General features: G+C 39.9%; 1 protein-coding gene across 3 annotated transcripts in view; it reads right to left on the bottom strand.

Moving 5' to 3' along the window:
* Positions 1-26,038, bottom strand: part of PUS10 (pseudouridine synthase 10) — a 35,447-nt gene that overhangs the window by 4,173 nt on the left and 5,236 nt on the right. For 2 of the 3 annotated variants that reach the window (XM_082305355.1, XM_082305353.1), the window contains exons 4-17: positions 25,725-25,811; positions 19,192-19,226; positions 16,760-16,871; positions 14,997-15,058; positions 12,362-12,407; positions 9,661-9,725; positions 8,520-8,605; positions 5,554-5,679; positions 3,837-3,893; positions 2,841-2,917; positions 2,693-2,748; positions 2,450-2,567; positions 1,138-1,280; positions 390-489 (exon numbers count right to left, since the gene is read on the bottom strand). In XM_082305355.1, the coding sequence (XP_082161481.1) occupies positions 390-489; positions 1,138-1,280; positions 2,450-2,567; positions 2,693-2,748; positions 2,841-2,917; positions 3,837-3,893; positions 5,554-5,679; positions 8,520-8,605; positions 9,661-9,725; positions 12,362-12,407; positions 14,997-15,058; positions 16,760-16,871; positions 19,192-19,226; positions 25,725-25,811 (1,170 nt within the window). The remainder of the gene's footprint in view (positions 1-389; positions 490-1,137; positions 1,281-2,449; positions 2,568-2,692; positions 2,749-2,840; positions 2,918-3,836; positions 3,894-5,553; positions 5,680-8,519; positions 8,606-9,660; positions 9,726-12,361; positions 12,408-14,996; positions 15,059-16,759; positions 16,872-19,191; positions 19,227-25,724; positions 25,812-26,038) is intronic. The other variant, XM_082305354.1, reaches the window with a different exon arrangement.

The following is a 26,038-nucleotide window of genomic DNA, read 5'->3' on the forward strand; positions in this document are numbered from 1 at the left end:
AGTGGTGGTTTTTCATCTGACTCCAGCAAGTGAGCAGATATAATTTCTTGCTGTGTTTGAACCAGCACTGGAAGAGGAAGTCAAATCTCGCCTCTTCCATCCGACCCCGTTTTGAAAAGAACTGATGGGGTACAGGTAACGATGCTAAGCGCTGCTCCAGTGGGTGCTAACTCGTGGCATGTCCTCCCATCCCTCCCTGACATGAATCCAGCAGAGGAAGCCTGTCACACGTAGCAGCGTGGTACAAACCACTCTTTTTGCGTTAACACCCATCTTTCTATTAACCGTGGTAAGGAATGTTGATTCGGTTAGAGCAATTCCACTGAAACCATCTCGCAAATGCCATTACGTTACTAATTTCCAGGAAAGATAAATAGCAAACAACTTACTTCTACATCCAACTCCAGAATGTCGGCGGTTCTGTTCAGCAGGGAGCCGATGTTGGGCTTTGTTCTTCCAAAGTCTCCATGCACAAATTCTTTAATGTAGCTACAAATACTGGCTAAGGAAAGGTGTATTTTACCGCAAAGAAATCAGAAGAAGAAAAAAAAAGTATGGTGAAAAACACTCAAAGCAAAAAGTGTCTTTTTCTACTCCTAAGCCAATTTGCAGTGAACGTCATGTGAAGCCCATACGCATCTTTAAAAGATATCCTAATTCTTGGCTTCTGACTCTCATGCCAAAAACTGCACTATCGACCTGTATTTTCTGTTTTATTCCACCGTGAGCAGTGACTTTATGACAAGATTGTTAACTTGTAAGTAGCAGCAATCTACGGTATGCCTTGCAGTGCGTTAAATATTGCGGAAAAGCTTATTTTCTAAGGTGAAAAGTTTTCAGTTAAATTAGAAAAAGCCTAAGTATATCTTTAACCAGTACGTTTTTATAGCTATTACATACTTTAAAACTATCAGAGTGGTCATCGCAAAAATACACACACACGGGTAGCATTTTTGACTGAAAGCCTGAATGTGAAATTCTGACATAAAAGCAAACATTATGCAGCAACATATGACTGCTGAAGAGCAGGGATTTAGAAACATTGCAGTGAGAAAAGCAGGAAACTTCCCATTACCCGAAGCACTCTCATCAGCAAGCTGTTTCGTAAATGCGTTGTGTAACGGCATCTAAGGATACGTTCCTGCTTGAGTCTTCAGATGCAGGCGAAAATGATGCTCGTCTATGTATTCCGATTTCATGGTGTGAATGATCCGACATCTTACAGCTAGCGGCCTCCTGTGAAGAACCCGGAGAGGTGTCTTCTGGTCCAGTTTTAATTCCTGTTACAAGAGGTCACGCAATAAATGAGGAAGGAAATGTGTAACATACTGCACAGATTGTACGAGTCATATGTATTGTTAACCAATCACGTCCTTTTTACAGTGTATTATGGTAGTTGGGTAATCTTCTTGAGGCAAGACCAATTTTTTCCATGTTTATCAAAGGAGAAAAGGACAGCCCTCTCAAAGGCTAAATGAGAAGGCCTCATATGAACACAGACTAATGCAATCGCAAATACAGAGGAATAACCTTGAAATCTCCGTAGTCCGTTGCTGGAATGACTCCAGGATTTAGAAGCTCACTGAGAGCCTCAGGGCAATCAAAAAAAAAAAAAAAGAATCCCACCCACAAAATGCTTTGTCTAAACTACAGCCAACCCCCTAGAAATAAAAGCGAGGAAAAAAAAACCCCGAAATGAGATTAGATCTCGTAACAGTCTTTTAAAAAGTTCATTCCCCACCCCCTTTCCCAAATGAGATGCAGCAGTCTGAAAGGCAACTTCTCAGGAAGTGAGTGGGCATGCTAAAAAAAAGCTTCACGGCAGTTGTCTCCCCCAACGGTAATGGCTCAAGCCCTGGCTTTGAGAACGACTTCATGGCCATAGGAAACGGTGCAACGCAACAAAAACCAAACAGGCTTCTCCATCAGCGGCATCCCTCTGACGAACGTTTGGAGAAAGTTCTCGTTAGCACAGCGTGCTTGTTACATCGAGCGCTTTGTAAGGCATCTTTGCGTTACTTTCCACAGACATTTCAAACTCCTAATTGCTGCAGCTGTGGAAGAATGGCTTTAGAGCTTGCAAAACAAAAGACCTTCTCCACTCCTTTCACTTCTGCAAAACACTATCTAAAGGCGTGCAGGTGCCAGATTCCCTCCTCTCCTATTCACTACTTTTTATTATTTGGTCTACTGGAAGGTTGACATTATACAAGAATTTGTTTGTCTTGGCTGACAGGCAGCCAGCTATGCTGCTAGCACGACAACGGCGAAGTAAGGAAGGATGAGAAGGGGGACGGGAGGTATGGGAGTCCCTATAGCAAGAGAAACCCTGATGGAAAAACCCACCGAACACAGAGCAAGAGCTATGTCCGTGGGTACATGTATTTAAACTCTGCCCTAAGACACCAGGACAGGTACTATATAAATTAGCAAAAAGAGCTACAGATACCTTGATGTCGTCTAGAAATGCAATATCTTCTTTCTGTATTGCTTTGTCTGTCCATATTAAGGCACTATAGGTCTTTGTCTTCTCCTCTTCACCTTCCTTCATACGACCAATTGCCTCTCTAAACAAAAGAAATTAATTACTCACATAACGTAAGCATAATTATATAACGCTGTGAGCAAGAACGCTTGCAAAACTCCCCAAGCATCACTCCGAAATCCCTTGCCAGTGATGATAAATACTGACCTGGTGACAAGCTGTAAATCTCGAACCTGTATTTTGTCTGAAGAGTTATTAATTGTCTGTGATATTTAAAAAAGAATCAGTTAGCAAAACTGCTCAGTTAGAGAAGAAACACATGCTTTACGAGTTCCATGAGGTGCAAATGATTTACCTGCTGAAGTCCCTTCATTTCCTCAGCAGTAAAATGTATTCTACGAGGATTCACAAGCTCAATTGCAAAGGGCCTTCCTGGCAACGTGCACAGTCATAAAACATAAAAACATGTTGTTCCAAATTAACGTTTGAATTTATGCAGTAAGGTTGGAAGGTGTGAAGATTGTCTGCTGCTATGCAAACAGGGACAGGACTTGCGGGTTTAGGGAGGTAGCATCAGATGGAAGGAAAGAAACAAGGGACTTTTTTTGGCTACTAAACCCCAGTATCAGCAATAAGTGCAAATTACGACTTCCCAGAAGACATCTTGTACAAGTCTGTGCTAATTAAAAAATAAAATAAGAAAAAAAGTTAATTAGCTTATTTTCTGTCACCTACAGCAATGCCCAGGTGCAAGATGATGTTAAATCCCGCTCCCTCAGCTAAACATCTGTTGCAATAGCTGCACTTTCTGTGCTCAGGGCCAGGGATGATCCCCAGTATAAGCAATGCCAAGAACTACGCTACAAATCAGACAGCAACTGGAACACGTCGTTATTAATTTTTACTTTTTCTTTCCCCTCCTCCTTTGGCTTTTGGAGCTTCAGCACACTGAAAAGCAACTGACCTTTATAAAGGACCCAAGTTCAAAAAGAAAATAAGGCTTCTCCACTCCCCAGTGACAGCGAGGCAAAGTAGAAGGACCCAACAGAAAATAAGATAGGAATCAGTCTGGCATAAATGGCTTAAAAAGAGGAGGTGAATAAAAGAAAAGCTATGCTTTTCCATGCATCCGTGCAGCCAAGGACACCGAAAAAGGGCTCCTCTTTCAGTCGCTTTTAGGAAACTGTTTGGTCTTTGGGCATAAATACATAAATATCACTAAAATGTTTCCGAGAGAAAATTTCAAAGCATGCCTAATCACACACTTCGCGTTCAGCAAGATCGGGTAGGGTAGCTTCGGTTAACCATTTCGTTTGTTTCTGTGTTTCACAGGGGATGTTCCAAGCCTTACCGTTGCCTAGTGTTCTTACATCCACATCTTCTCTTCCAGAGGAAGAAAAATTAAAGCCTGTAACAGATTTGAACAAGGGAGGTAAGATTTTATTTTACATTTTTAATACCCTCTACAGCTTTTAAAAAGTGAAATATTTTCTTTCTAAACTTGTTTGCAAATATCCTTTGAAGAGCTATCTTTATAAAATGAAGCCTGCGCTGTATTCGAAAAAATCTGGGATAGTTCTTGTTTACTGCATGGGGTTCACAAGTTTCTTGAAGAGCACTCCTGGGTCCTTGGCCTGAACGTGACCGCGACAGCCCCGAAAATGCCCGAAAAAAAAGCAGTACCATCCTAAAGGAATTCCGCTTACTAATTAATTTTGTTCATTTCTTACCCAGCTAATTCAAGTCTACGAATAAAATCAAACTGAGCTGTCTTCCTCCAAAACACAACTTTTTAGCTTAAATACACCCAATGGTTTCCAACGATTTCAGAGACGTTTCTGCTAGTCACACACGCCTGGACAAAAGAGGAAGAAAATTCAAGTCCAAACTGAAAAGTAGCCTCTGTGTGTTTGGTTTTTTTCATCTTTCAAGCTACAAAGCGTACTGTTGGGGATTTAGTTTCCTTCATCATACCCCTTCCACCTTTGCCCGAAGGACGAACGGGGGACCAAACCCTGCACTAGAGGTAATTTTGCAGCTCTATTCCAAAGCATCTCTGAAAAACTGATTATTTCAAATTTTTTTCCCTAAAATTTATGTAAAACATACAGAGTGCACAAAGATTTCCTCAATTTTTATTATCTCCCATTTCTCTGGTCATATTACGGCAACTACATAACCATTTTCCGTGGTGACAAAGGCGTATTTTGGTCATACTAACAGAATTTTCTTAGTTGGGAATGCTCCAGACCCTTAATCGTCTTCACAGCCCTTTGCTGGACTCGTCTGGGTATGTCCACGTCTTTCTTGTACTGGGGAGCCCAGAACTGGACCCAGTACTCCAGATGTGTCTCCCCGTGCACATGCACTTCTGGTAGTCACTTGTGGTAATTTGGCAAGCTGAAATCAGGTGTTACACAGTACCTGGCCTAATGACATGGTTTGAGGATTTTCCTAGTGTTCAGACTAACACATCGGCTGGGAGGAGAGAGGTGAGGAGGGGAAAGTAGCTGTTTTTCCCAAACTAATATTTAATGTGGTTTTTCCTTGGGCCTTCTATGTCTCTAATCCCACGTCTAGTAGATGACAAATGATGGGCAGGGATTATTTCATCTGGATAATCCCCGGATAAGCGTTTAGCTTGTGGAACTCTATGCATTGAAGAAAATAAATTAATCAAGGTAAGAAACATGAAGGGGTCGAAGGCTAGGCAGATATTACGGAACACTGATGGCAAAAACCTTCTTGTTATAAGTCATTTTATGAACTACCAACCGTTAAGAAGTACGGCTCGGCAAAAATACTACCACATAAAACCATAATATTTGCATCATCAGATCAACTGAGGAGCTATTTTAGAAGGACAAAAGACACTGCATAAAACGAAGCAGTCATCTAATTACTCACAGATCACAGCTAAAAATCAGTTGACAAGCTTGGACTTGGAAGGATAAGAGAGGGATAAAGGAACGCAGTTTTTTTCATTACACTCTTGTATTACGTTAGTAGAAAAAATATTCTGGTAATGATGAAAAATATATCTGGTAAAAGGTCTCCTGGATACTTACTATCTGCTTTGAATTCTGCCATGAGATGCTCTGAAATCAGTTCTTCCACTGAAGATTCCAGCTTCCGCTCCCCATCAATAATCCAGGGAGTCTGAGGTAAATTCCTTGAATATTTGTTGTATCTTCCTGTAAAAAAACAACTGTTACCTGTAATCATCCTAAAGCGACGGACAAAAGCCCCAGTACTGCACAGCACAACACATTTAACTTTCATCGGAGCCTTGTGAAAATAAATTTACAGGCTTAAACTTGCTTTATGGCAAGAGCATTACAGCAACAGTATGAAATGCATGCTGCTGCACCTAGGAGAGTTTCAGTATCCGAGATGGCCAGCTTAAAGGTAGGCTTGGAGAGCCAGTTGCTGCAGTCATACCTTCAGGTATAGCCATAGAAACAAAACACAAAGCCTGACACAACTGGGAATGAAAACGCAGAGGTTCAAGTGCCTGAAAAAATGGTTTTTTGAATCAGACCGTGGTCTCTAACCAGCCTCCCATATACCAACCTAGTGCTATACATATGCCCGCCCACCAATGTATACGTGTCCCAAGTGAAGAAGTTCCCGCACCCCCCTGGATCAAGTAGTTCAGGTTTCAATCCAAGTTCTGCCATTGTCTGAACGTTGAACAGAAGAAATCCAAACGAAAATGCTTCGGCTCAATTTCAAGAGCCTTGAAAAGTTGCCATGTAAAGAGGTTGCCATCCTCTGACTGATTCCAGTCACAGTCTCGTGTTATGTCACGCTAGCATGCCATCTCCCGTGACACGACTGCTATAAACAAAGAACCAGTCTGACACGGATGACCAAGATGAGCTTTCTTATTGACAGGTTTTATAAGTGAAAATATGCAGAAAACAAGGAACTCATTCATAAAGAACAACGAGTCACCCCCCTGCACAAACAAGTTTCAATCTGAAACCTTGCATATAGAAAATAAAAAAGGAGTTCAAAGTAGCTCTGCGTATTATACTGGGCCTCTGTCACCTCAATTTTTTTGGTTTTCAGTATCATATTTTCCTATTTCTAACAATGTTTCCTTCTTGCATTTTGATCTGCAGAAAAACCCACACAAACAAATGGGGAAACTGAGTAATACTGTTTCGCTGGGGCAAATAATGAAAGTAATATGACTAATCATTCAGAAGCCCGCTTCACCCCGCTAAATTCTCTTTCCATAAAACGGAGAAAGGAAAATGATTTTTTTTTTCTCTCTCTCTCTCTCAACTCCCCGTTCTAATAATTTTAGCTTGTGATCTGAACAAGAGTGGGTTAGAAAAAAACAGAAGGTGTTTCTCAGTTTGACAGCTTCTCTTGAACCTTTAAAAAAAAGTGGGGGGAGAAGCGTTCAGTGAACACCAAAGACAAGGCCAAGAGGGCAATACCAACTCTGAAACTGTGCTTACAAATTAAGATCCCGTCTCACTTAAACGGCTGTAATAACAAAATAACTGCACTGTACTCAGTAAATTCTTCTATTCTGGATTTCATTATTCAAAAATTAAAGACAACATCCTGCCCGGGTTTTTTTGGTTTTGTCTGGAACAAGCTATAAACTATAGATTGCAAAACCGGTATTAAATCACATGCAGAAAAAGCTAACCCCCTGTGTCTTTCTCCATGCAGATGAATTCTGGTAAAACCATCCAACAAAGCGACCTAAAATAAAAGCGTGTGTTTGAAAAAGGCTAAAAGACACTGGATCTCTTGGATTCATGAAAAGGTACATCTAATTGTCTAATCAGTAATCAAAAATAAGAAACAGGTATGTAGAGAACACCAACTAGCTTGCCACGAGAACATTCACTTTTGCATTTTTTCTTTTCATTTTACATTTTCCTTTAGTCAGGATTTGTACCATCCTTTTAAACATACTATGTTGGATTAAAATTGTAGGGTTTTTAAAAATAATCTGTTTGCATATCTTTAAATAAGTGGTTTATACACAGGACTAGGGGAAGGGCAGATGCTCTTGCAGGGAGGTGACAGAAAAGTTGAATCATCCCAACTCAGGGACACCAAGTGTTGTTGCATGACCTGTCTCACCCAAATTTTTCAGATGCTATCTCTTCGTTTGGAGGAGGGAACTAGAAAGAGCTAAGCTTTCTAAAATTTACCCTTTATTAATCCCATTAAGACTGGCAGTTTTGGCTGGAATAATACGCAGCTAAATCCAGATGGTAAAAACCTCTGAATCCAAATCAAAATCCAAGCAAGTGAACAACACTGCTGGGAGCTTATTTAGTGCAGAAGTGCCTTTCCCAAACCACGTGCTTATTATGAGGGGACATATTACAACTGCAGGATTTGCAGGGATAAAGGTTTTCCAAAGGAGAGAGCAAGTTTTGACAACAGGGAAAAATTCTTCGTTTCATGAACTGCTTCTGGATAAGCCCCTGTAATGAGCAGGGGCACAGAGAAAGTTGTTTTAAATCTTTACATCATCCTATGCTGTCTCTAGAAGAGAGAACTTTTCCATCTCTCAAAGCAAAAGAAAAACAAAGGCAAGGAAAAGCAGGATCTTCCCAAATATCCGAAGGGAGGTGTGTGCACACCGGGAGCAGCAGAAGTGACGTGCTCCCCTCCTGCAGCTCCGAACATGGGAACCCCACCTTGGCCCCGAGACAGCTGTCCGCAGCTCCCACTCCTCTTCAAGCGTATTCCACCACGCAGTCCCCAGTTTAAATTCACAGTGTAAGAGCAGGCAAATAGTTTTGATTTTAGCATGTTGATCTGTAATCTGTAACTTTTGACAAAATCATGTCTTCAGCGAAGTATAGTTTCTTCCCCTTTCAAACAAAGTCCACTCTTAGATAGAGCTAATTTGTTTCTTTGCTCCTCATACTTAATTACAGGAATCAACAAATAGCAAGCATCTTCTGGGTCTCATGCTAGTATTATAAAGTTATGTTACTTTATGGTATAAAGTTATAAGACAAGACGGCAGCAAATAAATACATCACTTTACCAGCCACAAAAACTGCACCATTATTGCACTGAATTTCCAGAGCAACACAGAGGTTCTTTGGTGAACTTGGGGGACACGGAAAAAGCCTGTATAAAAAAAAGATTAAAAAAGACTAGTAGTACCAGAACATGACAGAGCATCACCATAGCACTAATGGCATGAAAGATGACGGCTTCGGTTACACAAAACACAGCTACAGCATGAACTCAGTATTCACATCAAAAGCTGGAACACCAAGAAATGGATGAACATGAAGCAAATCAACACTGCATTGCAAATACTTTTGTCAATCTGCCATCGAACATTACCGAAGTATAACACTGCGAAGTGTGCTAATAAGATGGACCATAGTATAGCTATAGCAATAATGAAACTAAATGCTGCATGAAAACCATCTTCAGGATCTATTGCTAAATTTTTGCTGGGAACCAAAGAAAAGAGCTGCGAAGACTTAGTGCAATTAAGCACAGTGAACTACAGAGAAAGTGTCTCTTGGTGTCTTCCCACTGCTTGTGATTTTTACCATATTACAGCACTTGGTGTTTTCTTAAAACTCAACTCCTAACGTTTTGGAAATATGGGAAAAAGTCTTTCTTGTAAAGAGAAGTTTGCCTTACAAACTCTAAGGTTCAAAATACAGAAGGAAGTTCCATGATTTCTAAATCTCTTCTCCGGTTTTGGGGATGTACGTAAAGATTTTTGAATGTAAATCATTGGCCATACTACAACAAAGTGTTTTCACTTCTAACCATTCTAAATCCCACGTCAGCCCAGAGACCTCCAGTGACGTACGGCTGAAAGCACAGCGCACAGCTGCGACTCTCTGACCCACAATTTCTCCTCTGTGCAGCTCCTGAAATAATCAACCCATGAAGCGCTTTTACTAATGGGAAGAAGACCATCATTTGTGTCATGCCCAGTTTTCCATCCTCTGTGGCTTAATTCAAGCATTTTAAGATTACTCCTTAAATAAAAGATCTGGAATGACATTTTACTACCAGAAGAATAGAAAATGCAACACATTTTAACCAGTAAACTAGCAGAATTGAAACAACCACTACTTACCCACCTAATATTTTCCTCTCCATCCTAATTCTATACAAAAGCACAATACTAAGAACTAGTTTCAGTATATACTTACTTGAGAAAATCCTCTTCTTTTATCTTCTCTAGAGCTTTTATAACTGCCATTCTAGTGAAAACAGACTGCAAAGTGAAATTAAAAAATGAGTCAAGAATTAGGAGAAGCTAAGAAAGGATATGCCTAAGGAAGAAAAAAAACCCTAAAATACACACACCATACACTTCTCACAATATAGTTTTTTCACGTGTGTTTTGGGTTTACTTATACCTAAAAGCAACTCTGTATCAGCAAGAACTCACTGTGATCTTAACCCTAACTCTAATAGGGGAACAAAGAGCAACAGGTAGTTTTGCCAAAACCTATTCCAAGTAACTTTACTCACAACATAAAAGCAATGCAACTAATACAGCTGACGGGTTGGAACGTAACAGTTATTCAGTTGCAGAACTAAGATTTGCCCCTTTCTAGAAGACATGTACAAACAGTAGTATGTGTTTCCTCACTCTGTTTTTATGCAGGAAAAAATAACCAGTGCCACTAACTTTCAGCAGGTCTAAAGTTACTGTCACGCTTCCAAATAAACCTACTCCAGCTCCTTAGAGTATTCAATTGCTAAGTCTGCCCTTTGGTTAGCTGAAAGAAATGCTAAGCATATCTTTGGAAACGATCTTGTTTTAGATTATATACAAAAGTGTCCAAAAGCAAGAACAAAAAAAGTAGTGCTTGGGAGCTCAGGTCCAAATTTGCAAAACAGATTAAAAACAGAATCCTAAATCCATGAACAGAAACCTAAAGCAGCTTCCCCATTTTCAAGAGTTAAGTATTCCTAAGCCCCAGCTTTTATCTCAGTGACAGTAGGCAGCTAGTTCTTCTGAAAATAATACTGTTGAGTAAATATCTGTCTACAAAGTTCAAAAGTTCATTCGTACTCAGAAGTAAAGGCTCTGAATGGTAGGGCTTGGCAGTTCCCGAACTGTGGAAGACTTCGGTCTCCCAAGCTGCATCAATTCACAAGGGTGAACTGATAGTAAAAGTAGTAATAATAGCACAATAGCGGCAGGAGCCACGACTACCATCCTCTATGCACAGCCAGGTGCTGCTGTTGATAACTCAAGGGAAGCTAAGGCAGAAAACACAGAATTTAGGGTCCTAGAACAGGAGAAACAAGTGTCGTAACAGGTGAGGTGGAATCCTACTTCAGGAAGGCTTGAGGACAGCAGACGGTCTCTAAATGAACCTCCTAACCAAAGCACGGTCAGCTATGCGATCAAACCATATTGCTCAGGGTTTTATCCAGTCAGGTCTTGAAATCCTCCAAGGATGGAGCCTGCACACCCTCTCTGCATAGCCTGCTCCACTGTCTGACTGTCCTCATGGTAAAAAGTTTTTTCTTATATCTCTCGTTTCAACTTACGTCCACTGTCTCTCACCCTTCCACCACGCACCGTGACGAACAGCCTGGCTCGGAAAAAACTGAAAAATACTGGGTCACTGTTTGGGACGATTTGCTCTAACACAGAGTTCCTGGACGCCTTCAGGGAAGCTGCTCTTTCTCTTTCTAAGCATAAACTAGAGGTAATAGCATTTCCCTTACTAGAGGTAAGCTAGCTACTATTACCTTACTAGAGGTAATAGCTCACAGAACAGATGAGCTGGAAAACCCTTAAACTAGCAGCAGATTTAAATAAGTATATACAGCAGAAAACGCAGAAATTTTCACTCAGAACCCAGTTTGTATACCACTTCTCTGATTAACACAGCCCTTGAAGCTAGCTTCAAGCACAGCTTCTTTGTAAGGATAAACCTCTGACGGCTCTTCAGAGTTGGTATTTTTTCCTTTAGATTCCCCTACATCTTGTTGCCTGTGTGGTTTTAACAGCCGGGCCCTGCTGGTTTAACTCCTTATGGGGGATTTCCCCCCTTTTAAAGGAAAGCAATGCAGCACGCAGTGAGTTATAACAATACAATCCTTCTAAAAAAAAGACTTGCATTTATTGGTCAGGTGGAGTAGAGTAGGCAGAATTCCTGGGTCAGACTGCCTCAGCCAAATGTCGGTAGACTCTTCACCAGAAAGAATAAAAGGCCTTGCATAGCCTTCTGACAGAAGTCACTTATTCGCCTTCTGATCGTACCCACTGTCCTCCTTATATCAGTTTCTCTCCAACTGTTTTTTTATTCTTACATGTCCTCTTTTCTGTCAATGATCGGGTGTGTGCTCAGGGCCTGCAACAAGTGGCAAGGTCCCTTTTCTTTCCTTTCCCCCCTCCAGAGGCAGACAGGATAAAACCATCCTGCATGCGTTGTGCCTTTCATTCAGATCAGAGGACTTGAAAACTGCCGTGTGATCGTTCTCTTTCGGCTGCGGAGTCTCATCTTCACAATGTGACTTACCTGAACTGTTTCACCCACAGAGAGCTTGAGGATCATCTTTTATGCTACTTTTAATGCATGACAATCAAATTCCTAGATCTCAAGGGTGGTATTCATGGAGAACATTCCTAAAATCATGGCCTTTAGACAGCATGGAAAATGAACGATCTAAAGAAAAGCACCAAGCGCTTAGTTTTCCTAAGCAGAGAAACGTTAACCGAATAAAGGAGACAACTTTATTTTCAGACAACTGCAAACTGGAGAGATTTTTGATGAAGGAAAACCAGACATTACACACTGACTGAATACCCAGACAAATTCTTCGTTGTAGCTACTGCTGTGAAATTCTGAATGTCGGAAAAGAAATACAACAATGATGAGATCCTACCTGTTTGTTCTTCGCTGGTTTGAAACAGTCGGAACAGGCTGTGGCTCTAAATACAGAAATGAAAATTAGCTGCTAGTCTTACAGAAAAAGAAATAAACAGACAGACAGACTTAGAAGCATAGCATGTACGTGGTCTTTGTACCAATATGTCCAGTATCTCACTTCCAGAGCTTAGCACAGAGCAGATTTTAAAATTAACTTTATCCTAAACCACAAATGGCTGAAGGTGTGCGTTGCTTGATCTAGAGAGAAATCATGGACAAAGCTGCGTAAGCCTCTTTTGCTCTGACCAACACAAATGTCTCTCAGCTTTGAGATGGGATGGAAAAAAACCACAAGAAGTTTAGCTTTCAGTTCTTTCCAATCCTTCTCAATAAAGGTAATGATTAATGTTTAAGTTCTGTGCAAGGTTTGCTGACATCTTGAAATCTATACTTGCTGTTCTTAGACAATGCACACTGCAAACTAGAGATTCAAATTGCTGCTTCTGGATAGGAAAATTTAATTTATTACAGAAAAAGTAACCCCAGGTGTTCGATACCATTTGTGCTTTGCCTCTTCAAAAGGAAACTATTGGTTGTTTCACGAAAGTGAAAGCCAAGTCAGTGAAACACTTTTTCTGAGTACTGTGGAGGAAGTTGCTGTTCCTATTAGTGGATTTCTACGTACGCAGTTAGAGATGATTTTTAGCCTACAACACAATTTATCATTTCTTGCTTTTCAATGCCTCTATAACTACTTTAGACTACAAGGAAGCAGGTCTGACCTCTTGCTGTTTCTATACAAGCAACTTGCCTGGCCATTTTGTGACACAAAGCATCGCAAATTCCCTCTCCCAGAATTTAAATATCACCTTATGTTTAAACAGAAATCTCCAAATATAAAGTAACAAGAGCCAATTCAATCTTCCGTGTCAAACCGAGGGTCATTTTAGCACACCCACCTACACGTAATTGTGTAAGAACAGCTTGAGAGATGAGAAATTGCAGGTGCCATACTTGGAAATCCCACCCAAAAGCATACCTGGAGGACTTCTCCAGGTTGAGACAACGTCCTACTTTGCTTCCACAAAAAGCATGAATGTCATTATTAAAGCTGTGACAATTGCCAAATTTACCATATTTACATCGAAACCAAACCATTGCCTCAGAATATGCCCAGAGCCATCCATTCACATACGCAGAATGCCTTGACGCCCGAGAAACTACTATGTAATTAAATTAGGTAATATGCTGTTACTTCAGAAAAATGTCTAAAACCTTAATTGCTGTTTAAGTATGCTACAAAGAGAAGGCAAATAAAGGGATATTGTCAGGTCACATGGAATAAACCTGAGTAGTTGGAATGTGGAATGGAACTTCTTTACAGCTTTCACCTCTAGAACTATTCCGCGTGGAGCGCTGACATTGGCACTAAAACATGCTCGACATCAATATTTTTGAAACGTCACAAAAAGGATGGAAGGATGAGCTGAAAATAAGAGCTGAGGGGTTTCAGAGGAAGGAAGAGCACTACAGAAAACAAGAACTGATCAAGTAAAATGAAATAAATAGGAACAAAAGGGTGCAGGATCCAGAAACTTTTGAGTTTTTACAGGATTGCAGGTAACATTATTTAGAATTGTAGTTTGGCGTGACGACTTCCTCCCCCTTTTGCCCAGTTTTGAAGAAGCTGGAAAGGAAAGATGTTCAGCAAATACTGGTAATCACTTCTTCCTAATACCTGGTCTGTCATCGAGCATGCATTCCCTCACCCCCCACCCCAAGACAAATGAAAGATGCAGTTGTTGAAAACCAAGAAGGTGGCAGATTGGGCATTCAAACAAAGATCGCAAATTGCCAGAAGGGGTAAAATCAGGGAAATATATAAAGGCTGCAAAGGAAATCTCTAGTCTCGAGAGACGAAGTCACTATGCAACAGGGAAGTCAGAAATTGTATGCCGAGCCTCTTTCTACGCTAAGATTTAACTTGCAGTAGGAGTGCAAGTGATGAAACTGAGTGAAACTTAAGTTTTCCAGGAAGCATCAGCAAACAGGAAGAGTGAACCTAATTATCCAGAATATACTGCTGCTAGATTTTGAGAAATCAGATTAAATGGTAGCTAGATTCACAGAAATATATAGCAGATGCTCTACTGGACCAAGCCAAAAACTATGTGTAGTAGCCAGGGAAGTTCTGTTTGTTTTAGTGAACCAGCTAAGTTGGATTAACTCACTTCAAAGCCTTCCCTCCCATCCATGTCTCCTGTAAGAGCAGGAAAACCTAGGCATGACCTCAAAAGATTCCCCCACCTGCAACTACGTGGTTTGAATTTATTTTTTTAAAATGATACGGCTATATTGAAGAGGGTAATGACTTTGAAAAGGACTGAAATTGAACAACGTATATGAATGTTCTCCTTCCAGTTCAAATCAAAATTCTGGATGATTTTGTTTACTGGCTTTAAAGCACAGAATTAACCAGACAGAGAGGGCGTAACTTCAAGCTCTGCAACTCTATCTGAATATAAGGAAGTTTAGATGCAGGCCCCATTCTAGTTTATAAACACTGCATATTCGCATCTGTAGCAAATCCAAACCAACAACGTTGCACAATATTTAGATAAAGATCTTTTGTTATTTATATAAAAACTTACAGGAAATGGCACTCCTCCTCTGTTTCTGGGTGAGCAAAGACCACGCTAACTTCAAACAAACTCTAAATTAAAAAAAAAAGAAAAAAAGAAAAAAGGAAGGTAATACTTTGTTAAACAAACAGGGAGGATATTCTCAAGCATCCTTATTGTAATATTAGGAAAACAGTAAAGAGGTAGACAAAAGAGAAAGTAACCCATTTATTCTACAAATCATCTAAAGACATTAAAACGTGTGCCATAATAGCATTTGCATTTCTGAAGTAACCAAAGATGATCCGAGAGCACTTCAAAAACAAGAGTGGCCTAGGCATCAGAGATACCGGCCCCATTTTGCACTGGGGGAACTGAGTCAGACAGTGTATGCTCAAAGCCTATTACGGTCACTAAACTTCACAAACCTTCTGGGAGAGCAGTGCATAGCGTGGAATAAAGATAAAAACCCTGTAGTAGTCACCACTGTAAAATTTTGTCAGGGGCTTCGATTGCAATGACTGGATGGCCTTGGGGCAAAGAAAGGCAACATGTCCTAGTGGATTGACAGCTAGACCAGGAACTCTAGTGTAATCTCAATTCTACCCCCAATTCCCTCTTTGGCCTTGGGCAAACAACACTCATTACTTCTGTTATTCAGATACCAGGATACCTCAAGAGGGCTATTGAAAAGATTGGCTAATATTCAAGTGCCTTGTAGATAAAGAGCACTAGAGAAGTAACTTTTACGGTACAACGATGTCTGGAGCTGCTCGGTGCCTAAGTGTCGTAGAGCTTTTGCTAACTTGGTATGTAAGAAGTTTGTTTCTTCTTGGATCATCTTCAGGGTAACTAAGCATTTCTTTCTTCATTAAGATAAAAGGGATGTTTTCAATTAGCACTCCTGGGAAAAGACAATCTGTAATTATTATGGAAGCAGACAAACCAAGGTAGGGACTAAGTGAGCCTAGTCCTGGGGTCAGTCCTATGGCTGAGGACAAGTGAAAACTGCAGACTGCCTTGTCCTCAGCAGGAATTTTAGCCCTGTTTGCAGAAATTTTACATTCAAGATGACGGTGTTTCTGAATTTGTCTGGCAACATCTGAATGTCATGTTCAGTCAATGCATTTCAGAAACACTTTAAGAATGTTAGTCAGAATCTGAAAGTTGAAACCAGGGTTTGAAAAAGCATTTCTTTTGCTTACTTACAGGTATTGCAGGTTCCAACAGGCCTATGTCTAGCATTCGTTACAGTGAACAAGGACCAGTCTTTCTGCTTTCAGTATGTTTCAGAAATATATTTTATCCGTAGAATTTACCATGCTAACAACCTGAACAATTTATCTCACAGAGCAGTAACAGTGTTGGCAGCAACAGGAGAGCAAAGAAGGAATGTGTGAGCATTCCTTAGCCTCTGGAAAACAGAGATCCTGGAAAATGAGAAAACTGGAAAAGTCTCATTGATAAAAGGAGGATGGCAGCCTAAGAGTAAGAGATTTAGCAAAAGGTTACGATGGTTTCAGAAGATGCAATGATCTATGTGTACAAAAATGAAGATTGGACCCCTCGGTATTGAGACTTGGAGATCTCTGGTTAAAAGAACTTCCCCCCTGCTTCCCCCTACAGTGAATATAAGAAGAGTGCAACTTATTTATCTGTTAATGAGGGAAAAAAAGTACTTTTTTTTTTCCCCTTACATATAAGTGTATAAACATATACACACACACACAAACACATATGAAAAAAAAGAAAAAAACAGAGAGGAAAAAAAGTGTTTTCTTATTATACGACACCTTTCCATCAGCAGGAACACCCAGCTCTTCTGACAACTGGGGATGAATAATCCACTTATAAGCTTCTTTCAGCTGCACAATGTCATCCTTTGCCAAGGAAAGGCCCAGTTTTCTGAATCACATACACAAAGAAATAATAACTTACACAGGAGTCTGACAAAGATAGATACATGACATATAGTATTTCAAGACAAACTTAAGTCACTAGTCCCAGGTAAACAAGCAATGCGCAAATGAAAAAGGACAAAGGTACTAAGCATACAGACCACGGCATGAAAGAATGAAAGGCTGTTCCAAGACCTCCTATATTGGCACTGAATCTTTGTACTGAATTAACAAAGTGTTGAGGAAACATTAAGGCCAGACCAGGACTCCAGGTAAGATGCTTCCCAACAAACACATAAGAGTTTGGCGTCGCTACTTGAGCTACAGTCAGCTCAAGCCAATTTAGGACTCCGTTGCCTCCTCCCTGCCTCTGGCCATGCACTCCTGCCAGCACTTGCCTGCTGACGCTACACAGCATGGGAAGCAATACCAGTCCATTGATCCCATTTAAAGCAAACCCTAATCCACCCAAAAAAGTTTTGTTTTTCAGCCAGATCAGTGAGATGATCAGCTCTCTGGGTGGTCACATAAGCGCTTACGTTAACACAAGAAAGACAGAAGGTACCTGCAGATGGAGGCAAGATCCTTCTGATGATAGTAAATCAACACCTAGTTCAGCTTAAGTAAACTGAGTATCTGGATCCTGTGGGGCAGCACCTGTGTGCCTCCTGTCCAGCTTCCAGCCTAAATATTATCTTGTTTTGCACTGTTTCTATTTGCCAGTGTTTTTTTCACTAACATTTAAAAATAGATTCTTTTTTTTTTGTGTAAACGAATGTGCACTGAGGAAACTCATGCCATGGCTTCATGGTAGATCAAAAGTTGCAAAAGTCTTTCCAGAGTCTACCTGGAGAAGGGCTGAGAAAGAGATAGGCACAAAAATCCTTTGTTTTAAAAAAAAATAAAATTGTTTGTTAGACTTGTTGTTAAAAGGGTGATCTAGTCCTTCATTAAAGGAGGGCATAAACTCCAGTGGGCACAAATTCCCAAAAGGAAGAGCCCAGATGACAACCTCAGTTGACCTTGCTGGGACAGGCTCAACTACCTCTGTAGGGACAAAACCGGGCCTCGACTCCCGTGTCTTTGCCTATGGAGAGAGAAATTAAAAGGAGCAGACGCCTGTAAGGATACCAGCATAGGATTTCAAACCACTTGTTTGGGAACTTACAGAGCAAAGCGCATGTCCTCCTATACAAATGGCACCAATGGTAGGCTATGTGGCCAATATTTGCCCTACAGGGTCTCATCCTCTCTCAAGCAATTTAATGAAACAATTGCTTTTAAATTAGTCTCAAAGTAACAAGTATCTTCGAGACAAGTGGATTTCTTTCCCACAATTTATCTGTTATCTAAACGGCTCTAATATGTTCTCATTTGGCCAGGAATGGGAGTGTCCTGGAGTGGGCAAAGAATCAAGCGCTTAAATTGATTTCAAAACACTGAGGTATACAAAGTCAAAAACTAACTTGCACCCACTGCACTAATATCTTTCTCGCTACGCTACTGACTTTTCACCATTATCTGACTAACAATTTTCAGTCACTATTAATGTAAGCTAAACCTGAAGAGGTCTGTATTTCATTATGTCTTCCCTATACAGGAAGATTCTGGCTCACGGATGGCATCACGGCACCTCTCAGGACCATTAAGCTAACTCAAAGCTGTACAGCTGGACAGACAGCCTGCCCTCCAAGCTGAAACGCCACGTCCTAGCTATAATCACACTATGAGGCAAAAGAGATAAGAAACACCAATTGAGGTCAAACCAGGTTAAAAAAAAACCAAACAAAAAAGCAAACCAGCTGCCATCTTATCCTTTGCAAGCATCAGGTAAAGTGGACAATAGTATCATAACAAGACTATAAAATCAACTTCTTGCCTGCTCAACATTTATATAGACAAATGGTGTCGATATAAAAGAGTTCTTGTCAGACGTACAGCAAAAGCTATGGACAATAAAAAATTAAAAAAACCAACAAATAAAATGACAGCACATCCCAAATATGAATTTCCTTATGATTAGTTTTGAAGTACGTACAAAGTAAGTTAAAATCTTGGCCAAGGACATAGGAAGTGAGTCTACATATTCCATAACTGTTAGCTGAAGTACCTTTATATGAAAGCAACTGTCTTGACCTTGAAAACATAGCATTAATTGCTTGGTTAAAATTTTCTCTTAACATACATGTCTCAGCAGGTCCATTGCATTAAGTGGTTTCTCATTTCTACTATGCTGGAAAAAAGTTATAGTAAGAGTATCTCTCCTTTCTCTAAATCTGGAGAACTCTCTAATAGTGGTATGAGGGTTGCCAAAAGAAATTACTCACCCCATTTCCTGTTTTACCAGCAGCCAAGCAGCATGCTATAGGTCACCAGCCATGCCCAGGAAAAAGAGAGAGAAAAAAAATGCAAGTGAAATCAAGGCTCAAAACTCCCAACAATTTGAGAGACTGTTAGCAGAAGGAAAAATGTTTTAAAAACTCAGGACAAAAAGGAAGTACTAGGATTTTAATTTAGCTTTTGCTTTAGAAGTGGAAAGATAGAACTGGTGTTTGTTTTTCTTTGTAAGACATCGCTTTGCAATTCACCTCAAATCCTATCTGGCTTTAAAAAAAAAGATCAGGCTGCATTACACACGCTTTGAAACTTGCTATTAACACTGTAACTAGAAAAAGACTCTGACAGCCTAAGTCAAGTGCAACTAGCAGTTATCTACCATACAAAGAAATGGGGAAAAAAAAAGTGTCTAAATGGATGGTATATAAAAACTGATTTGACATATAAATAAAAAAAAAATCAAATTCAGTTTTCACCATTATAAAAAACATGAAATAAAAGGCATACTTCGTCTTATGGTAATCATGAACCCTTTCCCTGAGAATTGCCCCCTTATTTAAAGCACACCACTTAGTTTAGGAGACATAGGCTGAATATGAGATGGCTGAGGAACAGAAGGAATAATTCTAGAAATCAGAGGGAGCTTTTAGGACAAACGCTCGAGTTCACTAACAATTATTTATCGCACAGCATACATAGGAATGACTGGAAGATGTGATCCGAGAATCACGGGCAGATTCAACCTTGAATTTTCTTTTTTCATTTCCCAATTGCCCCTCTGTTGCTTTATGCAGATTCTCTGTGAATACCACCTTCTGCAGCTCCTGATACACTTCTTTGAGCGGAGGTTCCAAGAAGTAATATGTGCTTTACATATGTGACCATAGGATAATTCAGGGACCTCAGGAGGTCTCTCTCCAACCTTGTGCTTACAGCAGGATCGGCTATGAAATCAGACAAGGTTGCTCAGGGCTCTATCCAATGACTTCTTGAAAACATCCAGTAATGGAGACTGCACGGCCTCTCTGGGACAACTTGCTCTAATGCTTGATTGTCCTCAATCCGTGCATTGTCAATACTTCCTCAAACTCTACTCCTCTCCTCTAGCAGCCTTATATATGTAAAGAAACATCATGTAGCAGGCCCCTCAGGTGCAACACTGCCCAGGAAAGAAGACCATGAACCACCACTTAGGAGTCCCAGCCAACAAATGGAACTCAGCAGTTAAGAACGAACAATGGTTATAACAAAGGTCAAAAGCAGAATTAAAATTACCAGTGGTATGAAAGGACAATAGAAAAATACAAAAGTATGCACAAAGGAGCAACAGCCATCAAATCAGTGCACCACCAACAGACTGGAACAAAATTTAAAACGATCAAGGAACTGAAGACTTCCAAACAATGCTGCTTATGCCAAAAGCTTCCAAAAGCATCTCTTTCCCAAACTCTGCTCTGGGGGGGGCAAACATTTTAGAGGTGCATCTCTTTGCAGTCTCACTCTCTTCTCTTTGTACCGACATACTGATCCTACAAAATGATCTATTACTTCAGCATAGGAGTTGTTCAGCGTGTTAGGCTTTCAATTTTGCCCCTAAGTGGGCCAAGAGTGACTGCCATTCTCTGCGCCACAATGAAACATACCTTACTAAACTGAACAGCATTACAGTTAACCAGAAGTTTAACTTTGACCTCAAATGGCCTTTCTACTAGGTCTTTAATTAAGTGGAAAAAAAAGTGATGCTGGACATAGGTATTCCAAAGACCCGGACAATGCTTCCATTTCAACAGAACGCCTATCAGTGCAAAAGCAATTAATAAGAAGAGAAAAACTCTACTCAAAACTTCCTACAGCGAAGCAACAACAACAATAACATTCTCAGTTCTTCCTCTACTAACAACAACAAGAAGAAGAAAATACATTAAGACTGGCAGGATGCCACTTAACTAATAGAACCCATACTAGCAATACACAGTCTGGACACCTAGTCTCACCATCCTCACTGAAGATGAATTCCAAAAACCAAGTTGTTTGGCTTGAAACGACTACAGAAAAAAAAAAGATCGAAATTAGTAGTTTGCAATCTGTGGACTGCAGACGACTAGTAAAGTGTCAGAGAAAGGTGACTCCATACACTTGTCATACAACCATATATACATACACAATGTCCAAAAGAGCTGCTATCTCAAAAGCAGTGAACATCACTGATTTAAATTCTTCAGGATTTTAAATCCCTTCCCTGTCTTTCATTCTTCATATATGGTACTTCGAGAATAACCTCCCCCCAAACCCTGTCGAAAGAATTATTGTCTATTGTCACGGAAATAGTTCTGATGACGAGGTTTGAAAACATGTATCAAACTTCAAGGAGCAGAGCCAGGATCACATCATCTTTTCACTGATATCAGAAGTACCCACATCATAGATCTCTTTTACATGCTGATAGAGGAACTCAATCAAAAAAAATGTCTATTATCCTTCCTTTGGTACATCTAAAAGAATGAGGGAATCCTAAAAACAGTGCTAGAAATATTAAGGGGAAAGAGGGATGGCAGAGAGAGAACACAAACTTTGTTAGATACATGATACACAAAACAGCACACTACTGAACAAAATAAATATAGTTGTATTGATTGAATACTGCTTACTCAAATTCACTGTGATTCATTATCCTGCATATGTAGACAGTATGAGTAAGACTGCTTCACAAAACACCATGAAGTATATTGTAATCTTGTTTGCATAATAACCCAGATAAAATCATAAATAAAAATAGTTTCCAATTTAAATTCCTTGAACATAATTCTGAACTAGAGAATATGACAACCATAGAATCAGGTCTAGAAATCTGCGTTTGACAAGTGCCAATTTAAAAACTCTCATATGCCTTGATTTAAAGCCCGTGTAGGTTTGGTACTCAGTCGGGTGGCTAACCTCACTCCTTGCCCCTGTTTTACGGGGGTACAATTACAAAATAGAGAAAACTTCTGCATGTAAGTGGCTACGCTAAAATGAGACCACAGGTCAAATTTCATCTCCTCTCTCTTGACTTCAAAATTGAAAGAGAATTAAAGAAATTACTTTTCCTCTTCAATTAAGAGGAAACAATAGATTAGGGTACTGTCAGCACAGGAGCCAAAAGATCCCAAATTCCAAAACGCATTCAACCACCAAGCCAGCCAAACCCCTCTGCTCCTACGCCTTCCTTCCCCTGCTCTACTCTCTCCCAGCTGTGTGTGAAGCAGGGGATCAGATCCCTCTACTTCATAATTACTTTATGTTTGTGAAGTGGTTTGAAAATGAAAAATGCTCATTACAGAGCTCAAGCCTGCAGGGCAATGCTTAACAGCAAATATATTTCTGAAACACACTAGCTCAGGCACTATATTGATTACAAGCTGCAGGATATTATTCTAATGCTATCTGAGGGATCACAGTGGCAACAGTTGAAATACCATGTGCAATCCCAGGCACAGCATTTTTTCACTGTATGGGAAAAGAGCTTCGAGATGGGGAATTCCACGGTGAGGTATACGCAGTCCTACAGGGAGTCATGACTACAGACGCTATTTGCCTCAACGTCCTTGTAGCCAGTACCAGGATGATGGATCACAACTGAGACTACAGACGTAGCTAACAGTCACCCTTTTGAAGGGCATGACTCACTTCATATTCTAATATAGTTGTCTGACATAAACTTGGGACTCCTGTATTTATGATTTATTTTAATCAAATATCCTACTTGTGGAAAGAGGTGATAGCTTCTTTGCATTACAGATACAAATACTATGCAAATGTAAATTTTATGTCCCGCTCTTCTTCGGCTCCTATCGTACATTTTAGACTTGGCAGGATGACAACTGTCATAATTAAATTAGCTGAAGGTAATATTAAAAGGCAGTTTCTGATTTTTTGTTAAAAAGAAGTCAGAGAAAATCTGTGTGTCATACAAAAGGTCGATGGGAGGGAGGCTGCCTTCAGGGTGTCCTTTTATGATAAAATTACATATGTTCTTGTGGAGCGCAGTTCAAGGAATTAAAAGCGGAATTTAACAAGAGACCTCTTTTCAACACAAAGCATTTTGAGATATTTGAGATATTTTGACATATGATATTACTTGCTGCTTTTCTCTAACTGTAAAACAGGCACTGTTTTTACCAATTATTTTCTGAAGTGATAAACGGATAGGTGGTAAATAAACCCCGATGATTTTAAAGAGCTTTCTCCAGCATCGCCCATTTTCACCCCTTCCGTTAGAGCACAGCTACACAAACAGCTGGTTTAGCATTTGGCAAGACTGAAGGGATGGAATAGAAGGGACAGCAGGAACTTCCTAATGCAGACCTGCTCCCAGACGAACCAAAACTGTTTCCAAAGAGAAGAGATCTGGTGTTGGAGCTTCCTGCTCTCTCATCTCACTCCACCTATTCATTTCTGGACCCACACAACAACTTTTATTCCCTCGGTTGTACCACGTGCTGTAGTATTGTTGGTTTGCGTGAACATAAGGACAAGATATTTCAATGAAGCAGATGGACAGATTAAAAATTGCATCTCATCCCTTTTATCAAACTAATAATTTATTGCACCTAGAAGACGAAGTTACTATAAAGTAATAAATCTGGGTTCCCACCAACTGCATTTGCCAAGTCAGTTTTCCCAGTCCACACAGTCTCAGTGTATCATCAGTTTCAATTAGCAAGAGGAACTGTCTCAAGCAAACTATCATTTTTTGCTTCCATTTACAGCCAAGGCTGCCTCAAAAGCAGACAGAAACACTTGCCCTGCTGGCTCAGATTAGAGCGAGAACATCAGTGAGCTAGAACTGCAATGCAATAACACCCTCTACCGAGGCATTCTGGCAAAGACCCACAAGGAGGGTGACAGAGTAGCATCAAATTTTTCTTTCCTCGCCTCCATCGTTATATAGCTATGTTATGGAAAAAAAAAGAAGTTGTTTTCAAGCTAGATAAACTATAGCTGTCAAGCTAAAGATGCATAATGGAAATGTATTAAGAACTCGATAACGTGGGAATTGCAGCTGGGATTCTAGCCAAAAGATTCTGTGCGTCACTTTGGTTTTGCTCATTGAGGCCACAGTGAATAGAGTAAGGGAGGTCTCAGTAATGACTAGCAAAGGTAGACTGGAAACGGAAAAGCCCTGATCAATAGTGTCCTAAAAATAATAAGGCTCTTTTTTTAAATACCTAAGCTTACACCGGGCATATGGCTGGAGTAAGTCTGACCTACATTTGGAGTTTTACAGAGCATCATGGGCACACACGGATGCACCCATATACTCACCTAGCCTGAAAGTGGTTTTTTTTTAACATATCTCATGTTTTGGATGACCATAAAATCAAATGGGAGTAAGGAGAGTTCATCCATTCAGAAAGCACAAAGCGATTTGTTCTGGGATTATTTTACCAGACGCAGTGGCAGCCGAAGCAAACACACCTACTATGCTTAATTTCAGATGGGAAGCAGAGAATCTTACATTCAAGAAGACTTAGAAGTAGAATATATGTTAGCACAACGCAGCTGTTACACTGTCATTGGCCCGAGATGCCAGAACTAACAGTACAAATCAACACTAAAAGTGTGGCAGAGTATTTAACAATCAAACCGTGTGGGATGAGAAGAGACCTCACCACAGCTTTTTGTATAAATGCAAGAAGACCTACACTTCTTTCTGCCACGTTCACTGGAGCTTCTACTACATCTTACCACAGCAGGCATCTATCATAAAGATTTACATGTTGCCCTTTAGAATAGTATTTTTGCATCATTTTTTAACAGAAAGCAGGGGAACATTGTAAAACATCTCACAGCTAAGCAAAAATCGGCATTTTATTGATCAATCTATACTGTGCTTAGCATTCTCCCTCAATTAAAAAAAAAAAAAAAAATTAGCAGGGTTATACACCTCTCCATGTCATCATTATCTTCTGTAACTAAATGACTGAAATGTAAATAATTTGATTAAAATTGCCATGAAAATCAGTAGTTTTACACTGCTATAAACTGTAGTGTTACAAATCTAGACTTTCAACAATGCCCGAGACAGGTGACTATTAAAATGTGTATTTTCACATCATTTGAAATGCTGAACAGTTAAAGAGTTCATCTTCAAATTCCTTGATTTGTATTCTGCACTACCAATTATCATTTATTTCAGGAAAGGCACCAGCTGTGCAGTTCCTTCTCTGAGAAGATCCACAAAGCAGAGCTGGCGTCTGTACCAAAGGGAACAATACACCGAGGGTTTAAAGAAACTCCTTTTAGATTTTCAGATGTAAAGTAACTCCTGGGCTAACTGAAAACTGAAGTGACTCAGACACTTTATTAATTAAAATAATACTCACCGACAAGGAAAGGGAGAGCAGACTTCACTTCTAGCATGTGTTTTTGGTTTTTTTTAAACAACAGCAATTAAAAATCAAACCACCTCCGGCTTGTACATTCCACAGTTCCCTTCTTTAATATGCATTTATGTTATGAAGAATTATCTGTAAACACTTACCTCCCTAACAGACAGCTGTGGGGGTAGCGACACAGAAAATACAAAACTAGTGAACTGGTAGTCAGCGGAATTAATCTTTTGGCACACCTGTAAGAGAAGGATTGTACTATGAAACCACAGCAATGGAACTGAGTTGATAATCTTTTAGGATATTCTTTCTTCTAGTGTAATCACTGTAAATCCATGTTAATACACATTCAGATAGATGCCAAACATACAAACCAGAGTAATCCCTAACAACTTATTGAAACATAAGCTTTTTTGTTCTGTTAAAAAAAAAAGTTACTAATAAACTGTAGCCTTACTGCTATGAA

The sequence above is a fragment of the Platalea leucorodia genome, assembly GCF_965183815.1.
Source record: "Platalea leucorodia genome assembly, chromosome: 3".
Taxonomy (NCBI): Eukaryota; Metazoa; Chordata; class Aves; order Pelecaniformes; family Threskiornithidae; genus Platalea; species Platalea leucorodia.